This window comes from Vigna unguiculata, chromosome 10, assembly GCF_004118075.2.
Source record: "Vigna unguiculata cultivar IT97K-499-35 chromosome 10, ASM411807v1, whole genome shotgun sequence".
NCBI lineage: Eukaryota > Viridiplantae > Streptophyta > Magnoliopsida > Fabales > Fabaceae > Vigna > Vigna unguiculata.
The window spans coordinates 21,698,611-21,718,533 of NC_040288.1; the positions used below are offsets into that span (position 1 = coordinate 21,698,611).

General features: G+C 35.1%; 1 protein-coding gene across 2 annotated transcripts; it reads right to left on the minus strand.

Annotated features, from left to right (window-relative positions):
• Window positions 1-2,340: 2,340 nt before the first annotated feature.
• On the minus strand, window positions 2,341-19,721 carry LOC114167617 (EEF1A lysine methyltransferase 3). Of its 2 annotated transcripts, none has more exons than XM_028052725.1 (7): window positions 19,483-19,721; window positions 19,339-19,400; window positions 18,079-18,212; window positions 17,646-17,788; window positions 14,364-14,435; window positions 2,957-3,064; window positions 2,341-2,879 (listed from the first exon to the last, which is right to left on the minus strand). In XM_028052725.1, exons 1-7 carry the CDS (start codon window positions 19,538-19,540, stop codon window positions 2,701-2,703), a joined length of 756 nt encoding a protein of 251 aa, XP_027908526.1. In that variant the 5' UTR covers window positions 19,541-19,721; the 3' UTR covers window positions 2,341-2,700. The 2 variants fall into 2 exon arrangements, with proteins under 2 accessions (XP_027908526.1, XP_027908527.1); XM_028052726.1 differs by having other exon boundaries at window positions 2,451-2,870.
• Between the last annotated feature and the right edge of the window lie 202 nt (window positions 19,722-19,923).

Consider the following 19,923-nt stretch of genomic DNA (forward strand, 5'->3'; position numbering starts at 1 on the left):
TATTTTGAGGATATTTGAATTTCTACTAATTTAGCTAATTGAAATCCCTCAAAAAAAAAAAAGCTTGCATTTGAAATGCTTTTTAATTTATGTATCCAAACAAAGCATTTCATTACAAAGAAATCTAAATTCTTCAAAACAATGAATTACTTCATTAAAATACTCTATCCAAACACACTCTAAAGATTAATTGTGTTTTAGAAAATGTCTTTACTATGTGCCATCAAGAAATTCAATGTCGATTTTGACCAATAATTTTTAAAAAGTCAAAATAATATACTCAAAATTTTTATATTTAATTATTGTCATTAATACAATATAAATAGGTACATAATTTATTATAATTGTAACTATAAAAGAAATCGTACATATTTAAAGGATTACCCTTCGTTCCTTCACATTATTGAACTCATCAATAATTGAATCAAAAATAAAATTTTTAGTTATTTCTTTTTCAATATAAATTTGTTGACAAGAAATTTATCTTTCATTTTATTCCACAATTTTGTTTTGATAATCTTCATTGCAGAAAATGATCTTTATGTTGTAGTTGTAGAAACAGAAATAGTTCAAATAAGACGAATTAAATGATCAATCGAATAAAATGTCTTTAACTTTCCTGTTATTGCTAAAAATTAGCATAATTCAAGCATAGATGATAAATTATTCTAATTTGGATGGTTAAAAACATCAACAATAAAATGTCGAAGTTGAAATTTTAATCTGATCTTTTCTTGCTCACTAAAATCGGTAAAATTTGTTCACAATAGTGCATATATCCTCAATGTTAAAAGCTTTATAAGCATTATTAGAAACTAAAGCATTGCTTAAAGTTAAAAGTTCACTTGTTTGCTCACTAAAATTATCATTTACTTCTTGTAGTTGTTTATCTACTGTAACAAAAAAAATCACCCTACAATGATGTTCTATAGTGACATGATATTTTGATTTTGAGAATGACCATGACGTGCAACATAATTAGATTTAAAATTAGGAATATCAATGGCATGTTGCTCCCAAAACAATATCACACCTATCAATAAATTTTTCTAAGAAGTTTTGAATCAAAATTTTAGTAGAACAAACCAATTTTATAGCATTCAATATATCTTAAAATTATTTTTGCAAAGCTTGACAAAGAAAATTAGTAGTTCTCGTAATTTCATTCATCATGTGTACACAAGTCTAGCAATACACATACATTAGATCAATTGTTCATACATTGATTTACAGTTTTAGTGAGTCTACTCTACATATTTTTGCATATGCTTTATATTTTCAGAAATTCTGCTCTATATTTTTGTACATTTTTACCCTTTATATCTTTACAAATTTTGTTATTTATAAATTTACAAACATATTGACTTTCTAAACCTATAAATCATTTTTCATGTTGAATCTATTCAAAACTTAAAGGTTAAATATGTTTTTAGCCTCTGAACTTTAGTGCGAAATTGAAATTTGTCAATGTTTGAAATTAATACATTTTAGTCTAAAAATGAATAGATATAATCTTTTTAACTCAATTGCGTTAAATTTTTTTGACATATGCATATTAATATTTGAATTATTTAAACACATTTGTCACGTCAAAAAAAATTAATATAAATGGATTAAATATACTACCTATTGATTTTTAAATTTTGAAAGCTAAAATGTATCAAAATTCGATTGTTCGGAAATTAAATTCTAACTTGTTTTTGAACCCTTTCAATCACAGTTCAGAAATTATGTGTAAATACTTGCTGCAGAGTGCTATCTAAGTAATTTTTTAGTGCACATATTCTGTTTGGGTAAAATAATTCAAGAAGTGTTTCTATTCGGAGATTTATTTAACGAAGATATTTTAGACAGATAGCACAAGAACATTCTGATTTTGAAAAGCAAATTGGAGTACTTGTTTTAGATTTCTAGTACACAAAGGCAAGTCTTTTCAAAAAGAAAAAGCAAAGCAAGCTCAAGCATTCAAATCAAACTCTATAAAGATAATAATAACCACCAATGTTGCCTATCTTATATCAACTTTGTCGTCTTCAGCAAAAACAAAGTCACATCAAGAGTGCTTTGTCCAAAAGATTCCCTATATGACGATATTTCAAATTAATGGTCAAGTTAGTAACAATAACATGAGAAAATGGTACATGCCAACCATTTGGGGCCCCACAAGCCTCATGATGTTTTGTGTTGATAGAGAAGCCAACTTGGCACGTAATGAGAAGATTCTACATGTAAAGTCTATCAATTAAATTACCATATTACAGTGTTGCATGATCAACCCCACCTAGAAATGAATTCCACTTTTTAAGAAAAAACAAGGACTCAATTATAATAAAGCGCAAATGCATCAAATCAACCTTGAATCACTATAAGGTCACACGATATCAACAGTGACACAACCAACACCAAAAAATGTATTTCCGTGATGTGACAACTACCAAGAAAATAGAACATTATCTTAAAAGTTTCGATCAGAACCAAGAATTGAATTTCAGTGATGTAACAACTAACAAGGAAATAACACAATTCAAATAACTTGTGGCATGGTTACTCTGCTCAAATTGATGAAAAGATATTTAGTAAGTAGGTATCAGTGTTATCACCTAGGAGCTGCAAATTAATCTTTAGAAGCTAACTATAACCAGAATTTCTAGTTTACACTGCATTCTCCTCCCAGATATGCTTGAAGACTAATTTCATTAATCAAGGTTTTGTTTCTGATATCTCATTTTCTATGGGGTTGATGCAATATACACGTGACCCAATATGCTTCACCTTTAGACCAGCTTTTTCACAACCATTGAAGAAAAGAGATTCATCTTCCTTCCCAATTCTGCGTCTCCAGCTCATTAAAAATGCTGGCTGCGGCAATACTACATCTCCTGCCAACACAAAATTCAGTAAAGATGCAAACTTGAGTAGCTAAAGCATGTTGGTTAGAAGGGTCTCTACATAATACCATGACTCTCATCATTTCCAGTCGGAGAAACCACTCTGCTATGCCGGGGCTTGTAACATTTGAGAAGAAAGGAAATGGTCTGTATCAAATTTGCATACTGCTTTACATCTACAAACATTTAAGATTTGATACATATTAGTGACTATTTTCATAAGTTATGATGATAGAATGGGCCTAATGAGGCTCTAGAGAAGGAAAATCAAGTGGCTTAATGGATTTTATAGGATGGTCTTCAAATATAAAAGAGAAAAATGTTTTTAAGATTGTTTAGTTTATATGAACAATCTTACATTGTTTAGTTACATGAACAATCTTATAAAATGTTAACAATCTTACATTAAGATGAGTTACTTGATGCTGTAAGTCTCGAGGTTATGCTAACTAGTAAACCGGATTCGGATCTTCCTTTATGCTGAAGTCTTAACAAATAATCTCTTTCCTTTATGAAAGACAGTGAAGAGGACAGAAATTCAACACAGAAGAGATGAGAAACACAAATCTTAACATTTCCCACACAGCATGATGATCAAGAAATTTGTCTAGTAATTATGAATTGGACATGTGTGACCATGATTGACCAGAACAGTATTCACTCCTTGAATTTAAAAAAAAAAATTAGGTTATTAAAACTCAAACAAAAATCCAGATACAATTAATTATTACAAAATTGGCCAAATACAAAATATTCATAGATGCAATTATATATTAAGTAAATACCAAAATTGGTCCTCGAAAGATGAGTGTGTTGGCTGGTAGGTCCTTAATTAAAATTTTCATATAAATGAGTCTTTGAAAAATTCATCTGCTTGCATATAAGCCCTTTCATATTAAATACAAATAAAAACTTGTGTTTACGTATCAAATACTCATAATGGACTTATATGCAAGCAGATGAAATTTTCAAAAACCCATCTACATAAAATTTGAATGAGGGTAGCGCACTCATCTTTTAAGGACCAATTTGGACATTAATTAAGTATTGCAAGATGATGAAATTAAATGACATTTCAATAATTATTAAACAAGTACTTTAATTTGGTTACATCATTTTTTAATTTAATGGAAAGAAGATTATTAGTGAGAATTAGAGCTCAGAAAGAAAAGGACAGAGTACAAGCTCAACCCTTCCACTACAATCACAAAATCTAGAAAATCGTTTACAAATTGTATTCACGCCAGATTGAAATTACCAATCTTGGTATTCCAGCAAACAATGATCACCAAGTCACAGAGCTCAAGATAGATGCTCAGTCGCAACTAAACCTGACAATGATCACTCATACTGATAGAACCAAATGCCATGAACTCATAATGAAAAGTGTAGCATGAAAAATTACATGAAAATGACTTGTACACGTTTATTTTTCATTACTTTATCTCAATGAGATCAATATAACAACCTTAACATATAGAGTGTAATTTCTGAATATATTTATTAAACCAAATATGTCCAAAGACAATGTATGCATACATAAAATCAAACATAGAATACAAAACACAAAAGTGACTAACTTCAACTAAACCAAAGATTCCTCAAAATGTAAAACACCCATATAAGCTACATGAAAGACCTGGGGTGGAAGTACCTTAGTGAGAGGATCTTTCATCATGGAGTTTGTCCCTAATTGTTCTATTGAAAAATTATTCACTTTGTACCCTATTGTTAGAATACGATACAACTGATTTATTGACACAGTATAACTTTTTGGTTTTTTCAATTTCTTTCACAATACGCAGTCCTGTAACAAAATTCCTTAGCCATATTCCTTATTTGATGCTGATAGAATATTAAAGGTGTATGTGAGAAGAAATAAGAACTGAATTAGTTAGTTAGTTAGTCTGGTAGTAGGTTGTTAGGGAATGAAAGTCTGTTTTAGGAAGAGTATAAATAAGAAGGGGGGTAGTGTTGTAAAAGGAGAGATTCTTTTGTTTGTTGTAAGTGTAAACAGGAGTCCTAACAAATCCTGTGAGGGGGGAATTGTTGTCTTTCCCTGGACACATTCTTTGAGAGAGTAATAAAAGTTTGTTTCTGTTTTCTTTCTGTGTTGGTGTGAGTGAGTTCTGCACGAGTGGCTTGGGTTTCTAGCTCTAAGAAACCTAACAATTGGTCCGACCTGCCGGATCCAAGGGCCTGTTATCATGGAGGGAAGAGTTGCTGCGTTGGAAAGGTGGATCCGCGAGAATGGGAAGATTATCTTGGAGATTCAAGAAAATCTTCACGAAATCAGAAATATGATCAAGAATAGTAAGAAATCAGAAGAAGGGTCTGAGAAGAGTTCTGAAAATGGGGAGAACTCTGTTAACAACAAGAAAGGAGTTGTAAAGATGATCAGAAAGGAGGAGTCTGATTCTGACAGTGAAGAAGAGGTCCAGAAGCAGTGGATGAAAAGGGTAGAATTACCAACTTTTGAAGGCAGTGATCCTATGGGCTGGATTGCTAGAGCAGAAAAGTTTTTTGAGATTCAAAATATTTCTCCAAAAGAGAAATTACGCTTAGCATTCATAAGTATGGAGGGAAACGCTAGTCATTGGTTTAGCTTCTGGAAAAAGAAATCCAAGAACCCATCTTGGGAGAGTTTTGTCGAAGCTTTGAATAAAAGATTTGGAGGCAAGGATAGGAGTACAGTCTTTGAGAAATTAGCATCCATAAGGCAGAATGAGGGAGTAGAAGAATACGTACAAGAATTTGAAAGATTGGTGGCTCAAATTCCAGATTTATCAGAAGAACAACTACTGGGGTATTTTTTTGCAGGATTACAAAGCCGAATCAGAAGCCAAGTAAAGCCACATGATCCAAGGGATTTAATGAGGGCAATGGAGATTTCTAGGGATTTGGAGGAGTCTCTTAATGAATCAGGGGCAGGAAGAACCCACACCTATCGGACCCATCAGTAGCAGACACCAGATTTCAGAGAGGAATGGGTGTGGTATCAAGAACTGAGTCTTTTAAAGGTGCTGGAAATTCTCAGTCTTCTTCCAGCAATATAAGTACAACAAGGAAAGAAGGAGGGGGAACATCATCTATGGGCTCTAGGACAGGTGGAAATCCAACAACAGGAGGGAGTAAAAACAGGGCAGTCAGAAACTTGCCTTACCCAGAGTACCTAAAGAGAAGGGAAGAAGGAAGATGTTTTCATTGTGGAGGAGCTTTTGGGCCAGGCCATCGCTGCCCAGAAAAAAGTTTGAGAGTGGTGATTCTTGCAGGAGGACAGTGAGGGCAGAGAGGAGGATGGAGGAGAGGAGAAAATGGGAGTGTTGGAAAACAAAAGAATGGAGCTATCTCTGTTCTCAGCAGGAGGTTTAACGCAAAATAATACCATGAAATTGCAGGGAGATATCAATGGGCGAAAGGTATTAATTTTAATTGATAGTGGGGCGAGTCCTAATTTTGTTTCAGCACAATTTGACATAATTGGGATTAATGGTAGAAGATACCCCCCTTACTGTGTTAGATTAGGGGATGGACACAAGAAGCAAACACAAGGGTGTTGCAAAGGTGTAGAACTTAATTTGGAGGATCATGTTGTTAAAAAGACATTTTTCCTGTTTGAATTAGGAGGAGTTGACGTGATTTTGGGAGTGGAATGGCTAGCATCTTTAGGAGAAGTTAAGGTAAATTGGAACACCTTAACCATGAGTTTTAATGTGGCTAGAAAAGTGGTGCACATTCTGGGGGATCCCACTCTGACAAAAAGAATTGTGACACCACAAGCCCTGTTGAAGGAAACTGAAATTGAAGCAGTATCCTTAGTGTGGGAGTTGGGATTAACCAGTCACGAAGAGGAAGAAGGGGGGGAAAAGATTGTCAGCCAAGCAGCAGGAGGAATTGGAGGAGGTTTTGCAGGAACATAAGATCATTTTCCAAGAAAAACTGGAGCTGCCACCAAGGAGGGGGATTGATCATAAAATACCTATCAAAGTAGGTGAAAATACTCTATTTCATGAATTCAATGAATTATTGCCTCCTTCCCCCGACCCTGCCACGGAGATCGAACAACGCTCGAAGTTCTTCATGCTCGGAGCATTACACGGGCTTGCTGATAAATATTCACATATTCGTGATCAAATTTTGGGTTCCCCGGTTGTCCCCACCTTAACTTCAACATGCTCTACTCTTTTGCGTGTACCAGAACAACCTAACACTGATACACCTGCTTCTGTTGATGATTCTTCTGCATTGGTATCTCATCGTGATGACCGGACTCGCCCTCGCAAACAGGGAAAAGGGCGTCCTAAGTGTGACCACTGTGGCAAGCTCGGTCACAAGATTGACAAGTGTTATGCATTACATGAGTGTGAACATTGTGGCAAGCCAGGTCACAAGATTGACCGGTGTTATGCATTGCATGGACGTCCTCCTCGCTCTGCTGCAGCTGTTCAGACCAACCTTTCCCCACCTTCCTCTACTGGGGATCCTCCTTCTGTTTCACCTGATACACCTGCTATGTTCAACAAATTTCTCAAATGGTATAAGGATCATGAGTCTTCTAGTTCCACTGCATCTATCGCTCACACAGGTACATCTTTTGTTGGTCTGACTCGATCTTCTTCTCTTGGTCCTTGGGTGTTTGATTCAGGAGCCACTGATCATATTACTGGTAACAAATCTTTGTTCTCTTCTTTATCCTCTCCTAATCATTTACCTTCTGTTACACTGGCTGATGGTTCTAGAGTCTCATCTCATGGTGTTGGCACTGTTAAACTTTTTCCTTCTTTAACCATTGATAATGTTCTTTATGTCCCTGGGTCTCCTTTTAACCTGTTGTCCATCAGTCGTCTAACTCGTTCTCTTGATTGTATTGTTTCTTTTACCCACAATTCTGTGTTTACAGGACCGAAGTTCGAAACAGGTGATTGGCACAGGATGTGAGTCTCATGGTCTTTATCATCTCCATCCTTCTACACAAGTTGGTGCAGTTATGGAGTCTCCCTCTCTTCTTCATGCTCAGTTAGGTCATCCAAGCCTTGCTAAGTTACAACAGCTTGTCCCTGCCTTGTCCAAATTATCTCATTTGGTGTGTGAGTCATGCCAATTAGGCAAACATAGTCGTACTTCCTTTCCTCGTAGTGTCACACGTGGTGCTTCATCCCCTTTTGCATTGGTTCACTCTGACATTTGGGGTCCTAGCCGCGTTAAGTCTACTTTAGGTTTTCAATATTTTGTTACTTTCATTGATGATTATTCTAGATGTACTTGGTTATTTTTAATGAAACATCGTTCGGAATTATTTCATATCTTTCAATCTTTTTTTTCATGAAATTAAAACTCAGTTCGGTGTTTCTATTCGAGTTTTGCGCAGTGATAATGGCCGTGAATATCTTTCTCATTCTTTTAAACAATTTATGGCTTCTCACGGTATTTTGCATCAAACTTCTTGTGCTTATACCCCTCAACAAAATGGTGTAGCTGAACGTAAAAATAGACATCTTATTGAAACCACTCGCACTCTTTTAATTCATGGAGCGGTTCCTGAACATTTTTGGGGTGATGCTATTCTTACTGCATGTTATCTTATTAATCGCATGCCTTCTTCGGTCTTAAAAAATAACATCCCTCATTCCATTTTATTTCCTCATGACCCTCTTCATCCCTTACCTCTAAGAGTTTTCGGGTCTACATGTTTTGTTCATAATTTCAGTCCTGGTCTTGACAAGCTTTCTCCTAGATCACATAAGTGTGTTTTCTTAGGGTTTACAAGATCACAAAAAGGATACAAATGTTTTTCTCCTTTTCTTAATCGTTATTTTGTGTCTGCAGATGTCACCTTTGATGAGTTCTCCCGTTATTTTAAGAGTCAAACTTCACCTCTACCTCCATCTAGTTCTGACACCTCTTCTCATACCTTTAATGTTCCTCTTGTTTGTGACCCTCTTACTGTGTCTTCGTCACCATCAGTTCCTGCTCCACAGTCCGCTTCTCCACCACCTCTTCAGGTTTATAGTCGCCGAAACCGATCACAACTACCACCATGTGACTCCACTCAAGTGCCAACTGCTCTGTCTCCTCCGGCTCTGACACCTGAGTCTGACCTTCCCATTGCCCTCCGAAAAGGTATGCGTTCTACCCGTAATCCCTCTCCCCATTATATTGCTTTGAGTTATCATTGCTTGTCGTTACCTTTTTATACATGTCTTTCCTCTCTTTCTTCTGTGACCATTCCAAAAACTGTTCGTGAAGCTTTAGCCCATCCTGGTTGGCGTCAGGCCATGATAGATGAACTAAATGCTCTTCATAACAGTGGAACTTGGGATCTGGTCCCGTTACCGTCTGGAAAATCTGTTGTTGGTTGCAGGTGGGTGTTTGCTATCAAAGTTGGACCTGATGGTACTATTGATCGCCTCAAAGCTCGTCTTGTGGCCAAAGGTTATACTCAAATTTTTGGTTTGGATTATGGCGATACTTTTTCCCCCGTGGCAAAGATGGCTTCTGTTCGTTTATTTATCGCCATGGCTGCTCTTCAACAATGGCCTCTTTATCAACTGGATGTTAAAAATGCTTTCCTCAATGGTGATTTGCAAGAAGAAATCTATATGGAGCAACCTCCAGGGTTTGTTGCTCAGGGGGAGTCTTCTGGGATGGTATGTCGTCTTCGCAAATCACTATATGGCCTAAAACAATCTCCTAGGGCCTGGTTTGGAAAGTTTAGCAATGTTGTTCAACAATTTGGTATGACTCGGTGTGAAACAGATCATTCTGTTTTTTATCAGCACTCGAGTGCTGGATGTGTTTACTTGATAGTATATGTTGATGACATCGTTCTTACAGGGAGTAACAACCATGGCATCTCTCAGTTGAAACAACATATCTGTCACCATTTTCAGACAAAAGATCTTGGCAAACTCAGATATTTCTTGGGTATTGAGGTGGCACAGTCCAATGATGGTATTGTTATATCTCAAAGAAAGTATGCCATGGATATTCTGGAGGAAACTGGGTTGGTGAGTTCAAAGTCTGTTGATACACCCATGGATCCCAATACTAAACTTCTACCAAATCAGGGGGAGCCTATATCTGATCCTGAGCAGTATAGAAGATTAGTTGGAAAATTAAATTATCTTACCGTTACTCGTCCTGACATTTCTTTTGCAGTCAGTGTGGTAAGCCAATTTCTTAATTCCCCATGTGAAGATCATTGGAATACAGTCATTCGTATCTTGAAGTATATTAAAAGATCTCCTGGAAAAGGATTGTTATATGGTTCTAATAACCATTCAAGAGTTGTTTGCTATTCAGATGCTGATTGGGCAGGATCTCCTTCTGATAGAAGATCTACATCTGGGTATTGTGTCTCCATTGGTGGTAACTTGATCTCGTGGAAAAGTAAGAAACAGAGTGTTGTAGCAAGATCCAGTGCAGAAGCAGAATATAGAGCTATGGCCTCAGCTACTTGTGAACTTGTTTGGCTCAAGCAATTGCTTCAAGAGTTACAATTTGGAGATGTTACTCAAATGACACTTGTGTGTGACAATCAAGCTGCTCTTCATATTAGCTCTAATCCTGTCTTTCATGAGAGGACCAAACACATTGAGATTGATTGTCATTTCATTCGAGAAAAGGTTTTGTCTGGAGATATCAAGACTGAATTTGTTAACTCAAGTGATCAGTTAGCAGATATTTTTACTAAGTCTTTACGGGGGCCTAGAATTGATTATATTTGTAACAAGCTTGGCACATACGATTTGTATGCTCCGGCTTGAGGGGGAGTGTTAGATATTGTTTGATATTATTAAGATATTGTTAGATATTGATAACCACAATATCAAACAATATCTTCTATTTAATCTTTTTATTTTCAGTTACTCTTTTTACTTGTACCTCTCTCTATTATAAATAGATTACCCTATGTGTGGTTTATACACAAGGGAGATTAATCTCAATCCCTATTTTCTTTATTCTCAACAGACACCATTTGGGGCAACTTGAACAACCTGAACGGAGGAGGTCGACGTTGCTATACTCGTGATTGTGGCGGATTTGTAGGGTTTTGTGGTGGGCCATTCTAGGTTGAACCTAATGTGGGTCGTTCAGCTTAGCATTGTTGAGGTGTTGGCCTACTTAGACACTTTCTAGTTTAGGTTAGGACCCATCACATGAATGTTAGGTTGCATGATCAAAATAAAGAAATAAATAAAAAATAAAAATTAATTAATTTTGTGAAGGTGACATGCGTGAACATTTGAATTAAAATTAATTTTGATTTTGGTTTATAAATAAGAATTCAAATTTTTGTTGTTTAGCATTTTTGACGAGCAAATTGAATCAAAAAGTCGTCAAAGTGACCTCTCTTGAAGAGATAATTCGTGAGAATGTTTATGTTTATGTATATCCATGCGAGTATTAGTCACCGCAAAGGAAGATTAATATTTGGCCGGATTGCATACACACCTGTGATGGTAAACATGTGACAATTGTAAGGTTTTTCTCTGTCAATGATAAATCAATCCAAAGATGGGTTTGTTGTTAGACGTGCTTTATTATCTGTTTGATTGTTACAAAAAGATACCCCTAGCAATTAATATTACAGACTCGAGTACCTCTGATGAGAAGAAAGATTATGAGAAGTGAGACCGATCAAATCACATGAGTCTGACGATCCTTAAATGTGGCATTCCAAAGGTCTTTAGAGGTACTATATCTGAAGATATAACAATAGCTAAAGATTTCCTTGCTGAGATTGAAAAGCGTTTTATGAAAAGCAATAAGGCAGAAACAAGTGCACTTCTTCAGAGCTTGATTACCATGAAGTATCAAGGCAGAGGAAGTGTTAGAGAGTACATTTTGGAAATGTCCAACATTATTTCAAAACTTAAGACAGTGAAACTTGAGTTGCGAGAAGGTTTACTTGTACATTAGTTTTGATCTCTCTTCCTTCACAATTTGGATAGTTTCAGGTTTCATATAAGTGTTAGAAGACTTTTTCTTTTGAGACGGGAACTGTTACATTCTTTGAAGATAATGAGTTTGGATGGAAGAATAAGGTTAAAGGAAGAATTGGTGACAATTCTAGATCTGATTCATATAGTTGCTTTTGATAAGCAAATTCATAACCACTTAGTTTAGAACCTCCTAAAGAACAAACTCAAGATCCTCAAGAACCTATGCTTTTATGGGATAAAATAGGCATCTCGTCAATAGTACCACAACTTTCATCAAATGTTTATCTTATTTGGCTTCGAGATAAATGTTGTTGATGATTGTAGGTATCACAAATTCAATGGCACTATGTTCTTTTTCTGGTCTTGTATGTTCCATGCAGAAATGTTAAGGATACTCAAGTTGCTAAGGGAGACAAAATCAGTCTCAATCAATGCCCAAGAGGAAATTTGGAAACTCAGGTAATGCAGAAGATTCTCTACGCATCAGTTGTAGACAATTTGATGTATGCCCAAGTATGTACACATTGGATATAGCATACATAGTTGGGTTATTAGGCAGGTATTTAAGCAATCCAAGAATGGATTATTAGAAAGCAGCCAAAAGAGTTATGAGGTACTTATAAAGAACAAGAGATTATATACTCATATACAAGGAGTCAGCTTAGTTAGAGATCATTGAGTATTTTGACTTAGATTTTGCAGGATGCTATGAGGCATCAAATAAGGAATATGGCTGAAGAGATTTGTCACATGGTTACACATTATGAAGTAATTGAAAGACCGCTTAAGTTCTATTGTGACAATAAATCAGCTACATTGTATTCTAACAACAATAAAATACAAAGTGGATAGTTTTCAATAGAACAATAAGGGACAAACTCCATGATGGCAGATCCTCTCACTAAGGTATTTTCACCCATGGTCTTTCATGAGCGTTTTGCTCATATGAGTGTTTTGTTGTTTGAGGAATCTTAGGTTTAGTGAGAATTAGTCACTTTTATGTGTTTTGTGTTCTATGTTTGATTTTATGCATTAATGCAATGTCCTTTGACATACTTTGTATATTATTCAAAAATTACACTTTGTATGTTAAGATTATTATATTGAACTCATTGAAATAAAGTAAGGACCAGTTGAAAAATAGACATGTACAAGTCATCTTCACGTAATTATTCACGCTACACTAATGATGAGTCCATGTCATTTGGTTTTGTCAACATTAGTAATCATTATCAGGTTTAGTTGCGATTAATGCAATTAAAACTGTTTTGGTCCTATATGTGGATGTAATCAATGGACGGGATGTTTTGGATATACTCAAGGTATATAATGGCATTTTTGAGCTAATAAAGTATGACACATTTATAAGGATATATATTTGTGACCATTGGGAGATTGTTAGCAATTTGGGTCATGCATATATATGATAAATAATTAAATGTGTAGGGTTATTATATTTTATTAGCCAATTTATTAGAGTGATTTGATTAATTATATCTATGGCTAAGAGTATATATATCTATCATGAAAATATTAACTGTGTAGATACCCATGATATTCTAATTTGATGAAGGAGACAAATTAGAAATATCATCTTTAGAAAATAGTAACCGTTCAAAAATTCATTTTGTTCATTTCTCTTTCTCCCTATTAGAAGATAAAATCAAGGGGAAATTTAGGGTGCTCTACGGTTGAAGACCAGATACCAAAACTATTATCATTTCCAATAATGGTCAATCCAAGTACGCTTGCGCTTTCATTCTTAAAAGCATGGGAACTGTTTGATTATCTATAGGGTTTATTACTCTTTATGCTTTCATAAACCCTATAGATAATTAAATAGTTCCCATACTCTAAAGAATGAAAACAAACTGGATTGGCCATTATTGGAATGATAATAGTTTTGGTATCTGGTCTTCCAACTATACAGCACCCTAAGTTTCCTCTTAATTTTCTCTTCTAATAGTGAACAAGAGAAAGGAACATAATGTATTTCTGAACGTGCTCTCAGATAGGGACCATAACCCCTTTATGTAACCTCTGTCGGTTACTATTTTCTAAAGGTGATATTTTTAATTTGTCCCCTTCATCAAATTAGAATATCATGGGTATCTACACAGTTAATAGTTTCATGATAGATATATATACTCATAGCTATAGATATAATTAATCATATCACTTTAATAAATTGGCTAATAAAAATAAAACAACCCTAACAAATTTAATTATTTATCATATATATGCATGACCCAAATTGCTAACAAGATGGCCATTGCAACTTAATTCATTGCAGAAAAAATTGAATTGTGAAACTAAGCTAGTCATTTGATGTCATTGTCATTCTCCATCACCCCTTGAAATGCTACCAAATAGCAGATAACTCGTGCATTCTAGTGGGAACATGAGATATAGCTTTTTAATTTTGCTAGCAACTTTAGACATTTCAATTTGTAAGAAAAACTTGTAGTAATATTAAGTTTCAAAAAATAAGAAAAATGGCCACTATGATAGTAAACAATAATAATCTTACATAATAAGATATCACTTGCAATGATTAGGTCCCAGTCAGGGTCAGAATTTGGAAACTTGTTTCCCCATGTATCTGAAAATTCAAACACATTTAGTAATTTTAGAAGTGAAATTAATTACAGAATCCAAACTAATACAAGGATCAACATAAAATGGTCTGGAATTAGAGGAGGTATGCACATGGTATGCATGTATGTATGTATGTATACATAATTTGGGTACAATATTAAATACAAAATTTATAATCACCTACTAGTGAGTAATAAGCTAACATTATTCATTATATATGTTCTTAATTCTAACAACTCATCATGCATCTTCTTAATTCTAACCTCGTCGGAGTAAAGTTGTCATGTGCACTTAGAGCCAAAATGAGCCCAAAGAATAACGAAAGATACAATGTAATACTAATTGCAAATCACACCAACAAGAGAAAATGAACAAAGAATTCAAAAAGCAAGATAGATATGAATAAAGCTGTCATGTTTACTAAGTTTTACTGAGAGGTACTTCATTGCATTCAACATATAAAACTATACAATAAGTAAAAGTCACCCTTACAAAGATCTACAAAACGATTACATGTTAATTAAAATTACATGATGATAACTAACATAACAGAACGCATAAATGACTATTGATTCACCAAATGATGTATAACTAAAACACTATCAGATGATCTTAAGTTATTAGACACATCTACATAAGTATCAGTCGACCCTTCGAACTTGTAGACAACATCTATGATCATCAAACGTGTCATCCTACAAAATGTTAGTACACCAAGATGTAAACCCTCGAATTAGCATATGTCTATGATCATCAAACATGTCATCTGACAGTGTTTAGTACACCAAGATCTGGGAATGAGCTAAATGAACATATAAGTGGGATTCTCCTTTGTGTCAATCTTTTTCACTCCAATCCTAAGCTCAATGCAAGAAAGTGATATCTAACATCAATATACTTTGTCCTACCACACTGCATATGATGCTTGGCCAAACATATTATTACACATAGAGTTTCGCATACCCCATATCACCCATCAAACTCTTCAACCATATCCCTTCCTTAATTTCCTCAGCCAACACCATATACTCCACCTCTATGGTTGATCGCCAATGTTTGTTGGGGAGTAGCTTACCAACTAACTAGAGAACCCCCAACAATGTAATGGACCATTTAGCATCCAGGTCCAAAGCAAAGTAAGAGAATCCTTTAAAAAGTACATTGTGAATCACCCTTGAAAAGAATTTCAGTGTCTTTGTTACTTTTAGGTATCTCAAGATAAGCCCCATGGCCAATCAATGCTCCTTCTTTGGTCTACTCACATACTTGCTCACTAGACTAACTACATGGACAATGTTTGGTCTAGTGCATAACATCGCATACATCAAACTCCCATTGGACACAAGATATGTATTCCTTATCCTCATCAAACTGAGGAGTATTAAGCTTTTAGAGACGAATAAATGTTGTCAAAGGTATGCTCACGAATTTAGCACTTTCTATCTCAAAACTTCTCACTACCTTTTGGATGTATTGTCTTTGACACAAAAAGAGCTTCCTTTAGAAGTGATCCCTCTTGATCTCTATCCCCGTAATCTTCTCAATTGCACCTATATTCCGAGTCAAATATCCATGGACATCGACTTTCCATAGATTGTGAAATGCAAGTTGTTGACAAACTAGAATTTGTAGATGATTGTGCTAGGTTGTTGGAGTTCAACTTTAAATATTCCTGATATTCATCATTAGAAAACTTTGATCCAAAACATTAAACTTTGAAATATTGGTTTTCTTGTCAAGAAAGTCAGATTTACATTATATGAATAAGGAATGATTGTTGGACTTAGATGTGACAATGAAGGTGGTTGGAACATCAATGACATTGGAATCTTAGAGTTTCAACTTACTTCATTCAAAGACTTCTATACAAAAACCACTCTCATCCCCACCACCACCCAAGCCTCCAGAATTGAATTTGCATGCAGTAGCCCGTGGGTTCCCTCCCTATGATAGGATAGTATTACAATACTTTCAGGAAGGGTAGATAACAATCACAATGATGGAGATGAGCTACGGCATCAAGCTTCCACTATTCCAACCTTGAGGACAAGGTTGATTTTTGGAGGAGTGTATTGTTAGGATACACAAAGAAGAGAAATTAGTTAAGATCATTAGAATATTCATGAGTTAGTTACTTTTGGGATAGGGAAGCCCTTGAAGGACAGAGCACTCTCTTATTCCTTGTTCCTTTCATTATATTCAATAAAAACCTTTCTTTTCTTGCTCTTTCCAATTCTTGGTTCCTAACACTATTGGTGGTTCCTAGCACTATGCATGTTTCGAAAATTCTAAAGGTTCATAGTACACTAGGTTCCATATATTGCCATAATAAAGCACATCATTGAAAATCCTATTTTTGCCACCGTGTAGTATTTCTTGATGATATCTCACTAACATCTTTGTCCAAGTCTTGGAAAACCCAACCTTGGCGGTGGCATCACTTTGGTAGCTGGAAGGTGAGAGTGGACAACCATGCTTGAGACACGTGACAAACACATTATGTGTGGAACCATGTAAGGAAGATTTTGCCTTCAGGACCGGCATGGTTGGTCATCACTCAGTGAGAAACTCTAGATTCGGTGGTCATTAGAGAAAACAATGACAGTCGGTGGTGACAAATGGTAAAACTGTGGCCAAACAACCTTTTCTTCGCCTAACAAGATAGAGACAAGTAGAGAAAGATTGACCTGCTCTAATAATAAGTTGAGAAAAATATAAAAAGAGAAAATACACTTTAGAGACCTTGAACAAGTCTTCTTGGGTTCTATTTATATATAGAAACTGTTATATGTAGAAACCGTAGATTAATCTAAGATACAATGAAAGAGACAAAATAGTATTAAACAAGTAAAGACAACTGAAGGACCTTATGTACATACAGATACAACTCAACAATTTTTTAATAAAGCCTGTTTTGAGCCTATTCTAAGAAATTTAACAAGGGTAAGAACTGTCACTTCTGAAGATGAGACAATGAAAATTTAAAGTTATTTTCATTATCAGTTAAATGAACAGTTACAAAAGAAAGCAAGCTGACAAAACTAGGCAATGCATAAGGTTCAAAGGCAGTAAGTTGATAACTAGGCAATGTATAAGACCCAAATATATATTTTAATGACAAAATATTTTAAGGTGTAATCAGAATCACTACTTTGAAGCCCTTCTCAACAGCTAAGAAGCAAAGGACTAATAGGTCAACTGAAAGAAGTCTCACGTTTTATGTGAGGAATGACAGGTATTTCATTTGCCTGGCAGTTGTGAGCTATGTTCTTCTCTATTTCATGGTCGTCATAGTCGGAAGTTGTAATATCAAGATTGTATGATTTTCGAAGAAATATGGCCAAAGCTCCTGTACCACTGAAATTATATGCAACATTAGAAGAACAAAAATGAAATCAATTGTCTGATAAGTGCAGAGCTATAGACAGAAACACTTTCGCAAGAATACAATGGAGTCCTAGTCACAGAAACGAGATATACAACCAAGTGCAATTGTTTATAGATAATAGATGAGCAGTTGGATGCAGTCATGGGCTCAAGCTAAGATCGCTTCACTTTGAAAATCTGGAGCAAGACTTTCACCCTTTCAAATAAGTAATAACTAACTAGCTTAGACATAAATTAATATACAAGTAATTCACATATACCTCCCCAACTCAATAGCACGCCTTCCTTCAATGCATGACCTGTGCTGAACTAACCATTCTGCAAATGAAAACGTCCCTGGCCAGAGTAAATTGGCATTCAGTTGATGAAAGGAAAATTCTCGGACAATCAACTCCTGCACAAATCATAAAGGCGTAGAGCAACTGGTACTAGTACAGTACAAATAAATGCTCAAAAAACCTCAAAATTTTGAATCACAGTATTCCCATCATTAACACAAGGTGATATCATGACGACATTAAATAACCAAACTACGCAAAATACAAATGTTTATTGCAAGATAGTTTAGCTTTCTAACTAACTTCCTATACATGCCAGGAAGGATCTGAATGTGTTTCCCTGATCTCTCATTAATATGCTTTTTGAATCCACTGGGAGTATTAGTAGGTTTACAAATTATCATCAACTTTACTCCAATATCGAAAGCATATTTTCTCCCAAAACCAAAATGCTTTATCATCCACATAAACTATCATATAAATGCACCTATGAATGCGTTGCACTTAAAAAACTAATTAGATTCACATCAAATCATATCAAATTCCTGCACAATAGCACTAAACTTGTCAAACCAAACTCAAGGAGATGGTTTTTAACCATAAAGAGAATTTTCAACTTCCACGCCAAGCCTGACTGCCTGCGAGCATTAAACCAAATGAATATTATATGAAATAAACATAATTATGGTCCCTTGTTTTCATCCCAAACAAGCACACCTAATATTTCTGAATTTGGTAGACAAAAAATACCCTAGTATGGCAAGACCTTCCAAACAAAAGAATTTTTTATTTCTATTAAAGAGATCCTACAAGATTAGGTTATCTCCACTTCCTATAATAAACTCAGCAATATCGTTCAACCTTCACCAGCTTGCAAAGTTTTCCTCTTCCAAACAGTTAAGCACTTGAGCACAAATTTTGACCCTTCCGACACATCAAACAGCATTCCCATGAGACAATACTACCACAGCATCATTACAAACTCATAGCAGTCCAGCAACAAGACTCTTACAGCAACCAAACCAATGATAACAATAGTAAGAAAAATAAAAACATATTTATAAAAAGCAACCCCTGTCAATTGCAATTTCAGTTTCCTAAAGAGCACAGCACTTCAACCAAACCCATCAAATAATACCCCAACTAACCTCAAACTTTCAGCATATGACAGTCCCCCAAAACAAACCCACATGATAATTTTGGTTAAACAGCCACTAATGATGTTAAAGAAGGAAACTTTACCATCCCAGGAAACTGGTGCTTCCTCTCAACATAGCTTTCCTGTGAGTCTGCATCTTCCTCACCTGAATTCAGAAACAATTTGTCCCACCAGTTAAAATGGAATATAGAAGTAAAAGAACAAGGAGAGAGAGAGAGAGGTGTTACGAGTGGGGTTGTCATCTTCGCCAAAGAGGCCTGATGGAGAGAATATAGCTATATCCATTTGTTTGTGGAAATGAACATGAAATTAAATTGAAATAATTGAAGAGATGATGAAGCTAAGAGTGCATTTCTCTTTAGCTGTTTAGGCACTGTTCTCTGATGTTACTAGTAATTTCGTTTTGGAATTTTGGGCGTGGCGGTGACAATGTGCAGGCGCGGCGGCGCGATTAACCATGACATTGTGCGTGATTGATTTTGTTAGGGATTTTACATTTTTTTTAAAATATTTATCATTAATTAATTCATTTTATTTTGATATAATGATAATTAATTATAATTATACTATAATAGCATTTTAGTTTGGAGAATATATAGAATAAATATTTATTTTATATAACTAAAACTTATAATGACCAAATAATTTTAAATAAACAAATATACTAT

Excerpts from the sequence above, each read along its gene's own strand:
- LOC114167617 (XM_028052725.1), bottom strand. The coding sequence starts at position 19,540 with ATGGATATAGCTATATTCTCTCCATCAGGCCTCTTTGGCGAAGATGAC. Across the intron at positions 19,401-19,482 it reads CGAAGATGACAACCCCACTC|GTGAGGAAGATGCAGACTCA; the intron begins GTAACACCTCTC and ends TTCTGAATTCAG. Across the intron at positions 18,213-19,338 it reads AGCACCAGTTTCCTGGGATG|GAGTTGATTGTCCGAGAATT; the intron begins GTAAAGTTTCCT and ends TGATTTGTGCAG.